Below are 18182 nucleotides of genomic sequence, written 5' to 3' on the forward strand. Positions count from 1 at the left end.
TGTCTATTCCGTGCATCGTAAATAACTGTAGTACATGTAAATATAATGTTGGGGGTTAGCCTAGAGAATAAGTATGATAAGTACGGAAAAATGAAGCGCCGTCAAGCCAAACGTGGCCCGAACTACATCATATCGCAACAGCTCCGCACTCGACTCCTCCACATTGCTTTGCTTTCGAGCCGCGATGTGCCTCTCACTCTGTAATTACACCAGTATCTCAAAGTCACGATGAGGTCACTATCTCTTCTTTCGGCCCTGCGTAAGCTACCCCCACGCGCAGACGACACCGAAGACTGACCCCTTCCAGTGCTATTACAGACCTGCGCAGCTGGGCCAAGTCAACATTCCGCTGAGACGGGCCAAACTGCTCTCGGCGGCGATGCTGATAATCATGAAACCCCGCTCTTTACTGGGGAACCAGAACCGCGACCTATGACACGTGAGTACTGTACCTACCTCGGAGCTACTATCACCGCATCCTATCAATGGCTGCCCGAGACTGACAATCTATCCTGTTAATAGAAAGGGTTGAGACGGCGTGGAATACCCTCCGTACCGCAAAACCCGCAGTCCCCCAAACAGACAAGTCAACAGGCATCCTCGGAACTGCCATATACTACGGCCGACAAACATTCCGAATCCTCTTCCTAAACAGCCCTACAACCGACAAACCACAGCGGAAACTCGACGCAAATGTTGCAAATGCCGTGGCGGAGCTGCGGGCCGCAGCAGACAAAGAACAAGACCCAGATGCGATGTTCCTACTAGCAGAGATGAACTTCTACGGCAACTTCTCCCACCCCCGCGACTTCAAAGAAGCTTTCCACTGGTATCATGAGCTCGCCTGGCTGGATGGGAATAATACCGCCCAGAATATGGTTGGCTTCATGTATGCCACAGGCATTGGAGGTGCCGTTGAACGCAACCAGGCTAAGGCGCTTATGTACCATGAGTTTGCTGCCGAGACGGGGAATACGCGCTCCGAGATGACCCTTGCGTACCGGTATCATAATGGTATTGGAACGCCGAAGGATTGTGACCATGCGCTTGTTTACTATAAACGCGTTGCGGATAAGGCTGTTGAGTTCTACCGCTCTGGTCCGCCTGGTGGTAATGCTCTCATTCGTGACTCTTATCGTTGGGCTGAGGAGGAGGGTGGTGTTTATGGTGCTGGTGCTAGTGTGTCGAGTTCTGGGCAGAACGCGCGTGACGCTGCTCAGGCTAGTCCTGAGGCTAGTGTTGAGGATATTCTGGAGTATTTGGATCTTATGTCGAGGAAGGGCGAGCTGAAGGCTACTTATACCCTTGGCAAGATGAACTATGAGGGTGCTCGGGGTTTGCCGCGCAATTTCCGTCGCTCTATGAGGCATTTCAAGGTTGTTACCAAGAAATATTGGAATAAGGATGGCACTGTCAACCAGAATGCTCCGGCTGGGCTAGACAAGCTGGCTTCTAAAGCGGCTGGACATATCGGTTTGATGTACCTCCGTGGAGAGGGAGTGGAGCAGAACTACGGCACTGCTCTCACATGGTTCCGACGCGGCGTTGCGAACGGCGACTCACTGTGCCAGCATTGGATGGGCCTGGTGTATCTGAACGGATACGGGGTGCCTCAAGATGGCTTCAAAGCCGCCAACTACTTCAAGGCTGCGGCAGACCAGGATCTCCCGGCGTCGGAATCGCGATTGGGCGCATTGTTTCTAGACCAAGGCGATGTAGCCGCTGCCACACGTTACTTCGAGCTTGCTGCCCGCTGGGGGTGGATGGAAGCGTATTACTACCTGGCGGAGATGGCCAACTTCGGCGTCGGCAGACAACGGCACTGCGGCGTCGCTGCTGCCTATTACAAGGTAGTTGCTGAAAAGGCGGAAATCATCCATTCGGCCTTTGCGGAGTCGAATTCTGCTTACGAGGCCGGTGACAAGGAGGGAGCTCTCATTCCAGCGATGATGGCCGCTGAACAGGGCTACGAAAGTGCCCAGGCAAATGTGGCTTACCTTCTCGATGAGCAGCGGTCCTTGCTTTCACTCAGTTCCATTCTCCCATGGGCTGAAAAGAGCCGGTCTTCGTTGCTGCGCAATGCGGCTCTGGCTTTGATATACTGGACACGATCCTCGAAGCAGGCTAACATCGACTCGTTGATCAAGATGGGTGACTACTACCTGTCCGGTACAGGTACCGTTATGGATGCAGAGAAAGCCTCGGCTTGCTATCACAATGCCGCTGAAGCACACCACAGCGCACAGGGCTACTGGAATCTGGGCTGGATGCACGAGAACGGCGTAGCGGTGGACCAGGATTTCCACATGGCCAAGCGATACTATGATCTGGCCCTCGACGTCAGCCCTGAATCATATCTGCCAGTCAAACTCAGTTTGCTCAAGCTCCGGGTCCGAGGGTATTGGAATCGCATCACCAATGGAAATATCAACCCCATCCGCGACGAGGAAGGTAAGTGAACCATGCCCCGTTTGATCATATACTTTTGGCGCCTTACTTAAGCTTTCTTAGACTCGAAACCCGCTCGCACTTTCAAGGAATGGATTACGACCTTTATCCACAATGACGAGGAAAGCTATTACGATGAGCTTTACGAACAGCGTGGGGAGGATGATGAATACCGTGGCCTCGATTCTGATAGTCACGAGGACGGCTACTATGACGACCTGGATCTCGAGATTGACGAAGGAATGCTAGAGGGTCTTCTGATTGTTGGATTGGCCGCTACGCTCTTGGTGCTGGTCTATGTTCGTCAACAACAGCAGCGGCGTAACCGGCAGAACGAGAATGCCAATGCCAATGCCAATGCTAATGCCAACGCCAACGCCAATCCCAACGCCAACGCCCAAGGAAATGGGGACCGCGGCTTTTTCCCACAGCCCGGAGACCCTGAATTTGGGCAGTGGGTGGCAGGAGGAGTTGGGCATTGAGTCTAGTCTATTCTTGTAGATAGAATTCCATGTTATCGATAAGCTTCTTTTCTCCGCATCTCCCAACTTCTCTTCCCCAACACCCCTATCATCGGAGGTCTGTAACCATTTAATGCAATATGGCTCAGCCTCCAAGCAAGCGTCGTCGCGTTGATGCAGCCGCCACACTATCCAAGCCGTTCAAGTCGCCAATGCGCAGGCCCGTCCCGGCAACCACAGCCGCATCACCAGCTACACCCGTCACGACCAGGACCCTCAATGACGCCCCAGCACTAGCTTCTACACCAGTCTCTAATATACCTACACACCTCCTCCCCGCCGAACAGAAAGCAAGCTCCCGCCCCCTCTCAACCCCAACCCGCTTCCGCTCCTCCGACCCCGACATCCTCGCCCTCCAAAAGCAACAACGCGCCATTCAATCGCGCATAGTCTCACTTCGCACAGACCTCGATGCAGCAACCCAGGCCCTCCAGCTCGAATCCTCAACCAAAGATACCGAGCTCGAAGCTCTGATCGTCAAATGGCGCCATATTAGCCAGGACGCGGCGGACGAAGCGTTCGTGGGTGCTCAAGAGCGTGTTAATAAGATGGGAGGCATGAAGGCTTGGAAGGAGCGTTCTAAACGCGATGCTACGCGGTGGGAAGAGGATGAGGAGAAACGTGAGATTGAGCATCTTGATGAGGAAGAGGAGGAGTATCGGGATCTCGGGGGGTTGTCGGAGATGTTGCAGAGTAGGAAGATTGTCCATGAGCAGGGGCGGGAGGAGAGTTCTGATGAGGTGCGTATTTGGTTATTGCTTTGCTTTGAGGCTGGCTGGACTATTGCTGATGTTCTTTAGGAGTTTTCTATGGGATATATGCTTAAGACTCTGCATATTGATCCTAAGTTGATCGGGTATGATGTGGTAGCTCAGAAATGGATCAAGGGTTGATGCGACAAGACGAGAAATGAATCCATGGACTTTGAATGAACTTGATATGATTAAGAGACATCTATACCCAATGTTATACTGTTCTGCTTGTAAATTTATATCGCTGAACTTGACTATGTGCCGCTTAGACTTTCCTACTCGGGATGATATCGACTCCACCCAATCCCCGCATTGCCTTCCCTTCAAGCTGCAAATCACTAATTTACATGTCAATGCATCTAACTACTGCATGTCGCGCCCGCTGAAGCATAGAGATATCGCCTGCACTCGCTGTTTCCGCCTCAAGCGGAAATGTGACCATGCAAAGCCATCCTGTGGCGAATGTCGCCGCAAAGGCGCGGAGTGCTTGCCGGCCAGATCGCGGAAGTCGGGAGATAACATCACCATCCCGCTGGATTACTTGAGACAACTTGAAGAGCGGGTGGCTGAGATGGATCGTCGGCCTAGCACTATCGAAGCTCACGTGAAGATGTGCGATGCTGCTGTTCAGACCGATTTTGGAGACCTTGAAGCGTGCAATGATTCGAGTCAGTTCTTGGCTGGCCAAGATTTGTATCACAATAACGATGCATCCCTCATGCTGTTGTCTGGATTGCAGTCTCCAAATCAACGATTTACACGATCACCTCTGTCTTTCTCGCCGGACACATTGTCTTTCTTGACCAGTGCAACTTTTGACTTTCCTTGGATGGACACAACACCATCATATCCATTGATCGAAGGATCATCCTGGTTGAAAGAGCAATACACCAACTTATATTTCTCTGTCACACACCGCGAATGGCCCTTCCTGAACGAAACAGCCTGGAAGTCTTGGCACAACGAAGTCATCATAGACGGACAAGATGAATGGCGACAATTCTTTTTAAATATTGTATATGCAATCGGGGCATCCCTTTGCAGTACAATACAGCGAGATCCTTCACACTCAATACGTTCGAAAGAGTTCTATGCCTCGGCAATGCGATTTTACCCGCACGTCGTGGGGCATTCGTCTATGGTTCTGCAGATCCAGGCTTCATTGCTTATGATTCTTTACGCTTTGCATTCACCTTCTTCGGAGGAGATTACGACTAGTGTTTCTTCCATCGTACCGTTCTGTACGGCTGCGATGGCGGAGATCCGAAAGCATGCGTCGATCTGCCGAGATAATGGGTCGATGACTGAGACTGATGAGGTTTTGTCGGAGAAAATGTTCATCACTTGTTACATGCTGAATGAAATTATTGTGTCTGGGTGGGATCGACCTGTTTCAGCTGCGTATAGAGTTGTCGACGATGATGTGAGTCACCTTTGCATCTATTTTACATCCCCTTCCCGAATGATTGACATAACTGACCTTTAATATAGATGTGCATATTAGGCGACACACTCCAACCACCGCAAGATGTAAACCCCGCCTTAAGTCATCTATTCCGCCTACGCAAAATCCAAGCAAGCATCAGAAGATCGAAAGAGAACTGGCGTCGAAGCCCACTCATCAAACATGATACAAGCCACAACTCTTCATCCTCTTTCAAATCGGCGCTTGATATCTGGCGGCAGGAAATCCCACGATATGGATCCAATAATGTTCAATACGGCTATTTGCACCCTATATGGATGCGAAAGCTGTATGATTACAGTCTCTTGATCCTGATGGAAGGGAAGCGGAACTTTGTCGAGGACGGAGTGGAAGAGTTCCTCGCCGCGATTGTGGATGTCTGTCTCAATTTCCGTATATTACAGGAAGAGGGCCATGTAATGTGTTACACCTGGTCTGCGGTATGTAACCGGCAACTCATACTTATCCATAGGAAGACTTGGCTAACATTTACATTTATAGCTTGTCTTCCAGTTTCGCGCGGGAACCATGCTTTTGTATATTGCCTGGGCAACAAAATCTATGACTGATACCCGCAAAGCCATTGACGCCTGTGCGATGAATTTGGCTGGCTTTGTGGACCGTTGGACGGACGCCATGCCGTATATGAGGGTTTATGAGTTCCTAAGACAGAAGGTTATGTGGGATGTTGGTATAGGCGAAGCTGAAACAGATAATATGGTCTTGTTGGAGGAGGCTGAATTGCATTTGGAGCAATTGAAGAAGGGATACTTGCATAGAGCGGTCTTGGGGATGGTTGAGGATATTATGTTTGGGGGATCTATTCAAGTGTTTCCCGAAGAAGTGTAAATGTTAGAGTGAAGGTTATCTCAGTTTGTATGTCTATGAATTCCCGCATCGACCGCTTTGATACTTATCGCGGAGTGTTGTCCGCTTGCATGTGAACCAATCATACAACTTCAACTATTCCCCCACCGATCAGCATCCCCTATCAACTGTTTATCATCAATTCCGCAGCTTCATGCTTATCTACTTGGCAGCGATAACACAAGTCCAGGCCATCTGCCAGGGCTTAAAAGCCCGGCATGGGAATGCGGAATGTGATTCTCACGACTTCACACCTTGACCCAACAGACCCCAATTGATCCTTCACGATGGAGAAAGACCCCAAAGTGGATTACCCCACTGTGGAGAAAGATATTGCCCTCGGCGAGACTCACGATATTGGCGCCAATCTATTCCTCGAGGCCGAACAGCTCTCCGCCGAGGAGCTGGAGACCGAAGGTGCCAAAGTTCTTCGCATCCTCGACTGGAGGATTATGCCAATTGTCTGTAATACCCCGAGCCTATATTGATCCCTTCTAACGTGAATCAATGCTCTAGCTCTATGTTACCTACGTTATTCAATTTCTTGGTAAGTGCAACTAAATGAAGACCTCGATTTCCTCTTCTGACACACTCATTTAGACAAACTATCACTCAACTATGCCTCTGCCTATTCCCTCATCCCAGATCTCGGACTCGAAGGCCAGCGATATTCATGGGTCGCTGCAATCTTCAACTTCGGCTATCTATTCTGGGCTCTACCGGCCAACCTATTGATCCAGCGACTGCCGATCGCAAAGTATATGGGCGGCATGCTTCTAATATGGAGCATTCTCGTCATCGCGCATATCGGTGCGAAAAACTATGCCGGAATCCTAGTGTTGAGATTCCTACTGGGCATGGCAGAAGCCGGCGTAAGCCCTTGTAGTAAGTGGCCCCGTGCCAGTTACAAACTAACAGTCTGGCAGTGCTAATCTACTGTCATAGTGATGAATCTGACTTCTATGTTCTACAAGCGCTCGGAACAACCATTGCGCATGGCTATCTGGCTCAGTGCTAATGGAATGGCCACGATGGTTGGTGCCCTTTTAGGATTTGGCCTGGGTCATTCCCACAATACGTCTCTGCACAGCTGGCAACTTATTTTCCTTACTATTGGACTGATGAACTTTGTCACTGCTTGTGTCTTCCTCTGGCTCATGCCTGATTCGCCTAGTTCGGCGCGCTTCCTTTCGCACCGTCAGCGCGTGATAGCCGTGCAGCGTGTCGCGGAGAATATGATTGGCGTGAAGACTAGAGAGATCAAGCCTCGACAGGCTTTGGAGAATCTGTATGATGTAAAGGTCCTCTGCTGTGCCGGAATTGGTATTGGGTGTGGTGTCATTAACGGTGGAGTTTCGAACTTTGCTTCTGCTCTTATTAAAGGCTTCGGGTTTAATGGGATCTATGCTACATTGCTCCAACTGCCAACTGGTGCTTTTGAAGCTTTGATAGTCCCGATCTGCGGTACTGTCGCTACATACGTCAAGGACTCACGGTGTATTGTCCTCGCAGTCGTATCCCTTATTCCTTTCGCTGGTCTGCTGGGTATCCGGTTTACCGACCTCGACCACCGCTGGACTCTGGTCGGATGCACCTGGCTACAGTACATCGTTGGTGCTCCGGTTATTGTGTGCTGGAACATTCTTGCCACAAATGTTGCTGGCCACACGAAGCGTGCAGTGGCTAACGGTCTCTGGTTCACGCTCTATGCTGCCGGAAATGTCGCTGGTGCTAACATCTTCTTCGCTCGCGAGGCTCCCCGCTATTATTCAGCTCTTGCGGGGCTACTCATCTGCTATGCAGGTATTATTGTGCTATCGGTTGTGGCGTACGTGTCTATGAGATGGGAGAATGCGCGAAGAGATGCGGTCGATACGGCTACATGTGAGGGCGATGTTACGTCACAGGCTATCTTGGATGGATTCAAAGATATGACGGATATGGAGTCGAAACATTTCCGGTATGCGCTTTGAATGGCAATTAGAAGGCTATAAGTTAGATATACAGTAATCAACATAAACGGACCAAATCAGATGAGTATCCACCGATGCTAACGGTAAATGGCAAATAGTGGGGTGCCTAACCCGAAAAAGGTAAAAAGACCCACATAACGGGATGGTGGCTCAATGGAAAGAGCAAACAAACTGTAAGCCTAACCCAGCGCTGGGGTTCTTCTAGAGTCTTTCAGGGAGCCTCAGGTCGCGCGCTGGAGGAGCCAGGACCGAATCCGGCTCATCCCTTCTTTTTCTTTTTTCCTTTGTATTCCCTTTTCTCTCCCGTCTGCGCCGCCCTCAAGAAGAGTTGTTGGATCGTATGGACAGTTGCTGCCTAAAATTGAAGTTCCGGGGTTGAGGAATTGTATTGGCCCCTTTGAATGTAACAGATCACTTCCTTTAAATAGATACGGATTCCTTTGATACATAATGAGCAGGCGTTTATGTACATTTTCAGTTTATTTTTCCTAGTGTCGTAGAATCATCCTATATGCAGACATATCCCTTTCTTCCAGTACTAGAAACCAAGATATATTCAATATCAAGATGCTCTTCGAGCAACGACCGCAGTTTCATAAGGCGTCAATCCAATGTTATCCAAAACACTCAACTCAGAGAATGTAGATTTGCAAAAGCAAGGTTCATAATCAGGCCAGTCTACCCGCGGCCCAAGCCACAGAATCATTTCAACGGCTTGATCACCATATGAGTCAATATATTTGGTGATTAGCTTAGGGTCGCGTGGGTAGACAAACATCCACGCCTTGGCCTGTTGAGCGCTGGGATAGAGGCCCCACCCTCCACCAACGACGTTCATGTCTTCTTCGGCAATATATCGGTTGATTGAGGAACCTACTTCCACTCCCTGCACTGGAACATGTTTATTGGAGTATGTGATGACGCCTTCGAGGAGACCTGATCCGCTGCCGATGGAGATGGTGAAATCGGGTTTCTGGGGGAGGATTGAAGCCAGGTGGGTGATCAATGTGTTGGATATTCCCAGGCAGCAATCTGGGAATCTTTTTGGTGTTGGCCCAAGCTGGTTTAATATATGAGACAAATCCATGTTGAGTGACTGAAGAAACTTGAATTTGGAGAAGAACTTATATTCGGAGCGGGTTTACTAAACACCGGAGTATGGACCGGAGTGAAGAGCGAAGACGAGGCTTGCTATTGTGTTCTTAGATATCGGGGTAAGCTGGGCTCACATAGTCAGTGCTGTTCTACAGAAATTCTGGGCTATTTTCTTTTGACATGTCGAAGGAATAAAATGTGCAAAAGGAGAAGAAAAAGAATAGACCAAGCGAAAAGCGGCTTGTGGCAACATAGAAAACAGAAAGATCAACACAGTCTCCCAAAATAAACACAAAGCTCAATTGATTTAGACGTTGTAACTTGTATGTACATGTAGTTTAATTGTAGTTTAAGTTAATTGTAGTTAACTTGTGGTTATTTTTAGACGAGTGCCTTACTTATAAGGCGCCAAAGGGAAAAGGTGGGGATCTCAAGAATCCACAGCCTTGTCAGATATCAAACCCAGCATGACCCAACACTCAAGCTGAGATGGAGCCAGACAATGGCAATCAATCGGACAACACCACCCAGTGGCCGCATAGGCTCGTCCAAGTCCCGATCCGGCTGTAAAACCTGCAAGTAAGTTCTGCTACAACTGTATCTGACACAAATTAACCACTTTGACAGGATCCGAAGAGTGAAATGCGGGGAAGAAAAGCCGAGCTGTCTCCGGTGTACAAGTACAGGCCGGAAATGTGACTTTGAGAATAATGCCATTGGCACCTCGCCTCCAACGCCGTCGACGCCGATTTCTCTCTTGCCCAGTCCGAGCCACACGCTCTCCTCGTCGCCGAATTCGGGACGGCGGGAACGTCGTGCTTTCGGGTATTACTTTCAGCATGCTGCCCAGTATTTGTCCGGTGGTATGGACATTGATTTTTGGACTGGCGTTGTCCCACAGATTTGCCGCACTGAGCCCGCTGTGTGGGATGCCATCATTGCCATCAGTGCTTTGTTTGAATACCCGGACCAGTGCTTGGATTTTACTTTTTTGAGAGACAAGCAGAAGGATGCTCATCTGCTGAAGCAATCTCAGAAAGAAGCTCTGGTGTGGTACTCGCGTTCGATTTCAAGCATCCATTCCCAGATTGAGCGTGGTTGCGCCGATCCCTATATTGCACTTATCAGCTGTGTACTATTCATCTGTGTGGAGACCATTCAAGGGCGTATGGAAGAGGCTTTACAACTCCTCAGACAGGGCATGAGTCTGATATTGGATCTTCGCCTGAAGGCTCTTCATGGGACGGTCTCTGCTAGCAAAGCTGCGCTCCTGGAGAACACGATCATCCCACTGTTTTTACGGCTGAATACCATTGCTCTCACGATATCCGGGACTCAGCCGAGTGAGCTCTTCTCTTTTGAAAATAATAAGTATGACGGATTTTCATCACTTGGATCTGCTCGGCAGTCTATAACCACCTTGGGAGCAGAGTGTATCCTCTTCCAGCGAGATGCGGGAGCTCATCTCCAAGCCTTTGGCGGTGATGTCTGTGTGAGCCAGGACCTGTTCATCAAGCAACAAGAATTGCAAGCTCGGCTAGCACGTTGGAAGAAGGCATATACAGACCTCTGCCAAAGCATTCGTCACAAATCACCGATTCCGCTCGAGTATCCTATTTATCCCGAGCCAACCCTACTCACATACCACGCGGCTGCATCGGTATATGTTGCGGGAAGCCTGACAAAACATGAAACCGTCTATGATGATTATCTAGACGACTTCCGGGAAATCGTCGAACAATCCAGTCTTACCCTCGATGCCTCGGAGAAGCCAAATGGCGCGCAACCACCATTCACCTTCGAGATGGGTGTCGGACTCCCATTGTTTGTGGCTGCTACCAAATGTCGGCATCCGGGGTTGCGTCGAAGAGCCTTGCAATTGTTGAGAAGGGCTCCGCCAGTGCAAGGCTTTTATAAATGCCCGCCTGTTACTGCTTTGGCTGAGCACCTCATGCAGGTAGAGGAGGGCCACAGTGTTGTGTTGAACCAGGCAGTTGGTCGGGATGCTGCTGCTGAAATTGCTGCCATTGTTGCGTCTCAACGAGGACCATTCTCTGGGAATCACATCGACGAAACAATGCCCCTCTCTCTTATTATTCCCGAGGAAGCTCGCATCTGTGACACTGGTGTTTTTCGGCTCCGGGATGGCCTTCCGCATGATGTCTCCGAGGACGATGTTATGAAGTGGAATCCTGGCCCAGAGCAACTGTTCATGACACTCAGAAGGCTTCGGCGCGATCCTGTTACCACCTCTTGGGAGGTATATTGTGATTGTATACCTATGAAAGTTTGATCGGAGGACTGGGGCCGAACCACATGCTTCCATGTCACTGTGGAACAAAAGGATGTGGTGCCAACAAGAATCCACGTGTATATAAAATTATACAAAGAATCCAAGATGACAGTAAATGTCGCTACAATTGGTCCCATAAGACCAGAATACTTGCACCGCGCGAAGACAGACACGCACTCTACGAAGTTCAATGAACAGAAATCAAACATCAAATAGATTCAAACCCTTCGTTGCCGTTCTAGTTTCATAGCTATTCCAAACAGCCCCTAAATGAATTCGCCTGTCAATCTCAAGCTTTCTCAATCAACCGCTCAAAGATCTGGCTAATAGCTTTAGCACTTTTCTTCGGCATTCTCTTCTGATCATTCTCGTAGTCGACAAAAGTCACACCAAAGCGAGTTTCGTAGCCTTCGGCCCACTCAAAGTTGCTGTAAGTAAAATAGATATTAGCATCACATTACACCACAATCAATATTATATAAGGAGATTGGCATACTCCATAAGACTCCAAGCCATGTAGGCTCGCACATTGACACCGTCGTAGGTATAAGCATCGGCCATGGCACCGATGTAGTCCTTGAAATATTGCACACGGAACTCATCGTTGAGAAGCTCTTCCAGCGGCATGTCGTTCTCTCCGAGGACACTGGTCCCGTTCTCGGTAACGTAGATCTTAGGGTATCTATACCGCTCACTAAGCCACTTGAGCAGCTTGCGGAATCCCAGCGCACACGGTCGCAGCCAAGGGGACTGAGTGATGGGCCCGATGCTTTGTCCGTTCTTGTCTTCGAGAAGCAGCTCTAGGTTACCAGCGACGTCGTCCAACTCCGGCTCGCCTGTCTTGGCGCGGATATAATTCGCGCAGTAGTGGTTCATACCATAGAAATCGTTGCTACCGTGTACTAGAGCAATGTCTTCGGTCGTCCAGGTTGGCAGGCGGTCTCCGAGCTGCTTGATCATGCTGTCGGGGTACTTGCCATGGTAGATTGGGTCGGCGAACCATGAGATGGCGAATTCGATCTTGCGATCACAGGCTTCGACGTCGGCAGGGTTCTCGGGGTCCCAGGGCTCGGCCCAGTCACCTTTGATTATATTGTCAGCAATGACAGGGGCTGTGGTGGGAAGAGGTGTACCGTTGAGTGTAATGCCAATCTCGCCGCCGTCTCGCTCCTTGTACTCATCTCGGTATATCTTCACCGCAGCTCCATGAGCGACCAACAAACTGTGACCAACAATCCACGGCTCGGTTGAGCTATCTCCGACCGGGCTTTTGGTGCGATCGCTTGTGTGGCCCGGGGCGAAGGAACCATTGTTGTATCCAAGAACACTGCTGCACCAAGGCTCGTTGAAGGTAATCCACTGTTTGACCTTGGATCCGAATGCTTCGAACACTACGCGAGCATAGTTTGCGAAGTCGGCAACAAATTCCTCCTTGTTCAGAAGTCCACCGTAGCGTTTGTCCAACGCATCCGGAAGATCCCAGTGAAACAGAGTGATCATGGGCGTGATTCCCGCAGCGTGGAGGTCATCCACGAATTTGACGTAGAACTCCAAGCCTTTCTTGTTGATGGGATCATTCCGACCGCCGAGGGGTATGATGCGGGACCTATGGTGGCGTCCAGCCGATATTAGCTGACCGGAGTTAAAGACAGAGGCTTAGATAGGGCGCACCATGATAGGGAGAATCGGTATGCCGAAGCACCACATTCCTTCAACAAGGCAATGTCCTCGTGTGTTCGGTGGTACGAGTCGCATGCTACCTCCCCAGATCCACCGCCAGCGATCTTACCGGGTATCTTGCAGAACGTATCCCAAATCGAAGGAGCGCGACCATCTTCGTTCACGGCTCCTTCAATTTGGTAGGCGGCTGTCGCAAAGCCCCAGACAAAATCCGGGGGCAGAGTGGATTGCTCAACGGATCCCATAGTGTAAAGGTAGGCCGAATGCCAATGAAAGTAGAGCGCACATCAAGATTTATGTAGCCTCATATTTGAAACAAAAGAAAGACAAGTTAAGGGCTTCCTTATCGTGACAGGAATGATCTCCGCGATCCGGAGGAGACGCCGCGCCGAGAGCGTCGGGAGGCTCCACCCGGTTGGGCCGGCCCGTTCACCGTAAAACTTTTGATATTGACTGTTGACTATATTTCACACTCCGGACAAGCGTGCGTGCCCCATTCGTGTCTCATAATATCTCCATTCCTTCGTCATCTCCATCCATCTCAGACTCATCGGCAGTCGAGCCAAGTCGCAACTGAGAGTTCTTGGAATCATCCCCATGCGCCCCAAACGCGCTCACCATTTCCAGCTCAGGCCCTGCGATGATACTAGCATCGGCGTCCACTACCTCGCACAGCTCAATCAGACTGCGGTGGCTCAGGGACTTGAAACCATCCGTCCGCACCACACGACCCCAGTAGATCTGGCAGAACTGCTCAGCTCGGCGCTTCAGCCAGTGTTCATTGGTCCGCCCTGCACGCTCCCAGACAATAGCTGCATTGTGGACATCAAGCTCGCGGCTCAACCGGTTCACACAGAGCAGGCGAAGCTTGGGCATATCGTAGAGGTTTGCCATAACAAGCATGCCTGCCACATCGATAGGAGTTGAGCAGTAGTCTGGATGGCCTGCAATGCTGTCTGTGTACAAATAGTAAAGAAATGCGCGTACAACTGAGTAGGGCTCTGGAATATGCATTCGCTTGGTGTGGTACTCCGCCATCTGCGCAGAGTACAGCCGCTTGAAATGTGGCCACCGTAGTTGTAGAAAGATTCGATGCACATGGATGGGATCCGAAGTCGATGGGTCAACTTCCACAAAGGTTGGTGCGGCTTGAGTTGGTGAGACGATCGGCTCGTCGCCCATGTAGTCCGAGTTTCCACAGTCCCAATCATCGCGGATTGCAGTGATGACAAAATCAGTACCACTCCCTGACTCGGGGGGATGATCGAAGACAGCGGCAAGATCGGCCCCAAGTCCGGAAACTTGGGAGCCCATTGGATCAGAGGGCCACGGTCCATCTTGCTCGGGAGCATCCGCCGACAACCCGTTGCCTAACAAGCCATACTTCTCCAGGTCAATGGTGAGGACTTCACTCATCTGGTTTTCATCACTACTCCCTGGCACGCCCTCAATACTACATCCTAGCAGCCATGCCTTTGTTCCCGCCTCGTTGACCGTGCAGTAGTGCCATCGGTAGCCGGGCCGAAAAATCTCTTGCCCATCAGCCAGTCGTTGCCAACGCAGCGAGTTGAGCTCCAGGGCGGACAGGTTACAGTCATGAGACCGGACGGTCTCTGACGGTGTGATCAGGTCGAGCAGAACGCCAGATACAAACGATTGGAAATGGGTTCCAGAGAAAAGGGAGGGGACATGAGGGCCAGAGTTAAACCGAAGACATGAGATAGCACCCGGAGCAAGAGGCTTACGTCGGCCTAGGTTGCGAACCTGCACACTTCCTGAGTTCGCAGCATAGGATCGTGGAGACATCTGATGTGAAGGACTGTTCGGGATGGAGTCTGGATAATGAGCAGTCGGAAGATGAAAGTCCAGGGAATTGACACTACCTTGGAGATTGGTGTTTCCGGCCAGCGATGGGGATCCTTTGAGGTCGAGCCACCAAATGTCGGTTGTTCGCTCCATATTGGGTCCCAATCCACCGAAAATCCAGAGCCGTGTTCCCCAAACCCAAGCGATATGATCAAATCGCGCGGTAAAGCTCCAGGTTCGAGACCAGGTCCAGGTTTGGAGATCCAAATAAGTTAAGTCGTCCAGTATGAGGTTCTTCTCGCCTGTCAGTCCACCTGCAATAAACAGTTTGTCCTCATGAATCACTGCAGCATGTCGTGCCCTGCCGCGCGGAATGGGGCCACGGATTTCAGGTATTGACCAGGTGAAGGTATTCAAATCGAGAATCACGACGTCAGCGAGATACTCGCGGTGTTCGTTTTCTCCCCCAAATACGATCAACTTATCACCCTGGTACAAAGATGCAGTGTGGCCTATCCACGAGAAACCGTATTAGAATGCTAAAAATGTGTATGGACGAATGGGGAAAGAGACATACCCATGCGCACTCCGGGGATATCGCCATAATTGTCCACAAGCTCCCATTCGAGGGTCTCCAAGTCCAGCTTGAGCACGTGGTTGTAGACTGGGAAGTATTAGCATCAATTCAGTGTTGCAAAGAAAAATGCCGACCTTCATCGGTGTATTGATCAAAGCCGCCGAAGGCATAGATTCGGTCATTGCTGCAATACGTCACCGAGGCATTTACCAGACAGGCGGGGACATGACCGCGAGACTTCTTGATGCTGGGACGATAATCAGTCTGGCGGGGTGCCGGACTGGCAGGCATCAAATAAGCGTCCTGCATGTGTGCCAGAGTGCAGGAGATCGGATTAGAGATGCTCGAAGATCCCAGAGGAGGTCGTGCGAGTGGGTCTTGGTGGGACTGTAGAGCGTGGGGAGGTGTCTGCGGTCAAGGTGCGAAATGAAGCTCACAGACCTCGAGTGGCAATTGCCTCATAAGCAAACAATGAACAGACGGACCTGACATGAATCTTGTCTTTGTCTGGAAAAGAACAAAACGCCGATGTCATGTCCCAAAAGGGGAAGGCGTCACCTGGGCGATCTTTAGTCAGCCGATACTGCCAAAGCGGAATGTCAGGTGGACTCGACCGTTGCTGAGCCAACCCAACGAGGAAAACAAAAGGAAGTATGAGCTACTTGTACTTCTCCCCTTCTCTTCTCTCTCCACCATCGAAATTCCTCATTTCTCTTCCCTATTTACTACTCCTCTACTGCATTTCGTATTTGCATCTTCTATTGGGACTGGTCCCCATTGCATTTTCTTCCTATATCACTATGGCTTCTGTCACAGTGTCCACTCCGGTGAAGAGCCACCATGGGCTGTTTTCCTCCAAGACTGCTGGCGGTCGTATCCCTCTGACCCCTTCGCCTAACCACCTGGCCAGCGGTACCTCGTCACCTTTCACTCCTCCTCAAAAGGCCGACGCTGGCCGTGGCCAAACCAAGTCCGTCTACGGCGGCAACCTCTCTGCACACTTCACCAAGTCCTCCGTCCAGAAGTCAAGCCGTACCACATACCGTGAATCTCCCAAGTCAAACATTGCTCGCATTCGCAAGTCGCCAAAGCACCTCGAGCTCGGTGTGTCCGACTGGACGTTGACCGGCGGTAGTGTCGCATCAACTTCATCTCCTTCATCAAAAGAACGCCCTCGTCGGGAGATCCCCACGCGTTCTCGGGCCAGCAAGACAACTGTGCGCATTTCTCACAACGCTGCTGACCGTTTCATCCCAAACCGGACCGCCAGTGAAGGTCTGGCTACAAGTGGTGCTGCAAAGCCCGAAGAGGGCCAGCGCCCCAAGAGCGGTAGCGGTGGATCATCAGTTCTGGCTACGGCTGCTAGTGCTTTTGATATGGGTGCCCGTGGATCCGATGATGACCTGACAGCTGCTCTTGAGAACTTGGGTCTTGAAGACAATGAGCCCTCCACGTACACTCGCCCGGCTCCCGATGCCGTTGCCTACAAGTCATCGCTTGCTGATGCCTGCGGTGTGAGCCAGAACACTCGCATCCTGGCCTTCAAGCCTCCTCCCCCCGAGTCGTCGAAGCCTATTGATCTTCGTGCTCAATACAACCGTCCTCTTCGTCCTGCCAAGTCGAACGCTGCCCAGTTCCGCCGCCGTGTCCAAACTGCCCCCGAGCGGGTTCTCGATGCCCCTGGCCTTTTGGATGACTACTACCTCAACTTGCTCGACTGGAGCTCTGGTAACCAGGTCGCCATTGGTCTCGAGCGCAATGTCTATGTTTGGTCTGCTGAGTCTGGCTCCGTGAACTGTCTTTTGGAAAGCTCCCCCGACACTTACATCAGCAGCGTGAAGTGGAGTGGTGATGGTGCTTACGTTGGTGTTGGCTTGGGCACTGGTGAAGTTCAGATCTGGGATGTTGAGGAGGGTACCAAGCTTCGCAGCATGTACGGCCACGACTCCCGTGTTGGTGTCATGGGCTGGAACAAGCACACCCTGTCCACTGGAGCTCGTAGTGGCCTCGTCTACAACCACGATGTCCGCATCGCTGACCACAAGGTCGCTGAGCTTGTCTCTCACACCTCTGAGGTCTGTGGTCTCGAGTGGCGCGCCGACGGCGCTCAGCTCGCCACTGGTGGAAACGATAACCTCGTCAACATCTGGGATGCCCGTTCCCTGAGCGCTCCCAAGTTCACCAAGACCAACCACCGTGCTGCTGTCAAGGCTCTCAGCTGGTGTCCCTGGCAATCAAACCTTCTCGCCACTGGCGGTGGTTCTTACGATCGTCACATTCACTTCTGGAACACCACTACTGGTGCTCGTACCAACAGCATCGACACTGGCTCCCAGGTCACGTCCCTGCGCTGGAGCAACCATTACCGCGAGATCGTCAGCTCCAGTGGCTTCCCCGACAACTCTCTCAGCATCTGGAGCTATCCTACTCTGGTCCGCAACGTTGAGATCCCCGCTCACGAGACTCGTGTACTCCACAGCGCTATCAGCCCTGACGGTCAGATGCTGGCCACCACCGCCGCTGACGAGAGCCTCAAGTTCTGGAAGATCTTCGAGCGTAAGGCCGGCACCACTGCCTCCAGTGCTCGTGAGGGCGGTGTGGGCAGCAAGGCCCAAATGACCAAGTCTATGACCATCCGCTAAGCGTCTGCTGCTTTTCTTTTCTTTTACTGCTCGATACCCCCGGTTCATAACCTAAAGCATTGA

The 18182-nt window shown here is 51.0% G+C and overlaps 9 protein-coding genes across 9 annotated transcripts; 6 read left to right on the top strand and 3 right to left on the bottom strand.

The window, feature by feature from the left end:
- Positions 1-228: 228 nt before the first annotated feature.
- PENARI_c005G07856 (ubiquitin ligase complex subunit HRD3) lies at positions 229-2930 on the top strand (the record flags this gene model as incomplete). Its single annotated transcript, XM_022629874.1, has 4 exons — positions 229-259; positions 308-439; positions 523-2451; positions 2512-2930. The coding sequence occupies 4 exons, from the start codon at positions 229-231 to the stop codon at positions 2928-2930; spliced, it is 2511 nt and encodes an 836-aa protein (XP_022490189.1).
- A 119-nt stretch (positions 2931-3049) lies between these two features.
- Positions 3050-3862, top strand: PENARI_c005G10067 (putative DNA repair protein Dds20/Mei5; the record flags this gene model as incomplete). The annotated part of the gene is made up of 2 exons (XM_022629983.1): positions 3050-3709; positions 3770-3862. 2 exons carry the CDS (start codon positions 3050-3052, stop codon positions 3860-3862), a joined length of 753 nt encoding a protein of 250 aa, XP_022490053.1.
- Positions 3863-4091: 229 nt separating this feature from the next.
- PENARI_c005G05672 (Zn(II)2Cys6 transcription factor) lies at positions 4092-6035 on the top strand (the record flags this gene model as incomplete). Its single annotated transcript, XM_022629758.1, has 3 exons — positions 4092-5144; positions 5213-5626; positions 5688-6035. 3 exons carry the CDS (start codon positions 4092-4094, stop codon positions 6033-6035), a joined length of 1815 nt encoding a protein of 604 aa, XP_022490273.1.
- A 305-nt stretch (positions 6036-6340) lies between these two features.
- Positions 6341-8026, top strand: PENARI_c005G02610 (putative MFS allantoate transporter; the record flags this gene model as incomplete). Its single annotated transcript, XM_022629629.1, has 4 exons — positions 6341-6514; positions 6570-6600; positions 6654-6938; positions 6999-8026. 4 exons carry the CDS (start codon positions 6341-6343, stop codon positions 8024-8026), a joined length of 1518 nt encoding a protein of 505 aa, XP_022490216.1.
- Positions 8027-8588: 562 nt separating this feature from the next.
- Positions 8589-9113, bottom strand: PENARI_c005G11247 (uncharacterized protein; the record flags this gene model as incomplete). The annotated part of the gene is made up of 1 exon (XM_022630039.1): positions 8589-9113. The coding sequence occupies one exon, from the start codon at positions 9111-9113 to the stop codon at positions 8589-8591; it is 525 nt and encodes a 174-aa protein (XP_022490401.1).
- A 510-nt stretch (positions 9114-9623) lies between these two features.
- On the top strand, positions 9624-11414 carry PENARI_c005G10966 (Zn(II)2Cys6 transcription factor domain-containing protein; the record flags this gene model as incomplete). Its single annotated transcript, XM_022630023.1, has 2 exons — positions 9624-9700; positions 9749-11414. The coding sequence occupies 2 exons, from the start codon at positions 9624-9626 to the stop codon at positions 11412-11414; spliced, it is 1743 nt and encodes a 580-aa protein (XP_022490439.1).
- Positions 11415-11703: 289 nt separating this feature from the next.
- On the bottom strand, positions 11704-13339 carry PENARI_c005G11519 (uncharacterized protein; the record flags this gene model as incomplete). The annotated part of the gene is made up of 3 exons (XM_022630049.1): positions 11704-11842; positions 11911-13020; positions 13086-13339. 3 exons carry the CDS (start codon positions 13337-13339, stop codon positions 11704-11706), a joined length of 1503 nt encoding a protein of 500 aa, XP_022490553.1.
- A 259-nt stretch (positions 13340-13598) lies between these two features.
- Positions 13599-15786, bottom strand: PENARI_c005G00593 (Kelch motif domain protein; the record flags this gene model as incomplete). Its single annotated transcript, XM_022629547.1, has 3 exons — positions 13599-15412; positions 15478-15564; positions 15612-15786. The coding sequence occupies 3 exons, from the start codon at positions 15784-15786 to the stop codon at positions 13599-13601; spliced, it is 2076 nt and encodes a 691-aa protein (XP_022490522.1).
- Positions 15787-16277: 491 nt separating this feature from the next.
- PENARI_c005G00821 (WD40 repeat domain-containing protein) lies at positions 16278-18119 on the top strand (the record flags this gene model as incomplete). Its single annotated transcript, XM_022629556.1, has 1 exon — positions 16278-18119. One exon carries the CDS (start codon positions 16278-16280, stop codon positions 18117-18119), a length of 1842 nt encoding a protein of 613 aa, XP_022490449.1.
- Between the last annotated feature and the right edge of the window lie 63 nt (positions 18120-18182).

The sequence above is a fragment of the Penicillium arizonense genome (genome assembly GCF_001773325.1).
Source record: "Penicillium arizonense strain CBS 141311 chromosome Unknown PENARI_contig005, whole genome shotgun sequence".
Classification (NCBI taxonomy): domain Eukaryota; kingdom Fungi; phylum Ascomycota; class Eurotiomycetes; order Eurotiales; family Aspergillaceae; genus Penicillium; species Penicillium arizonense.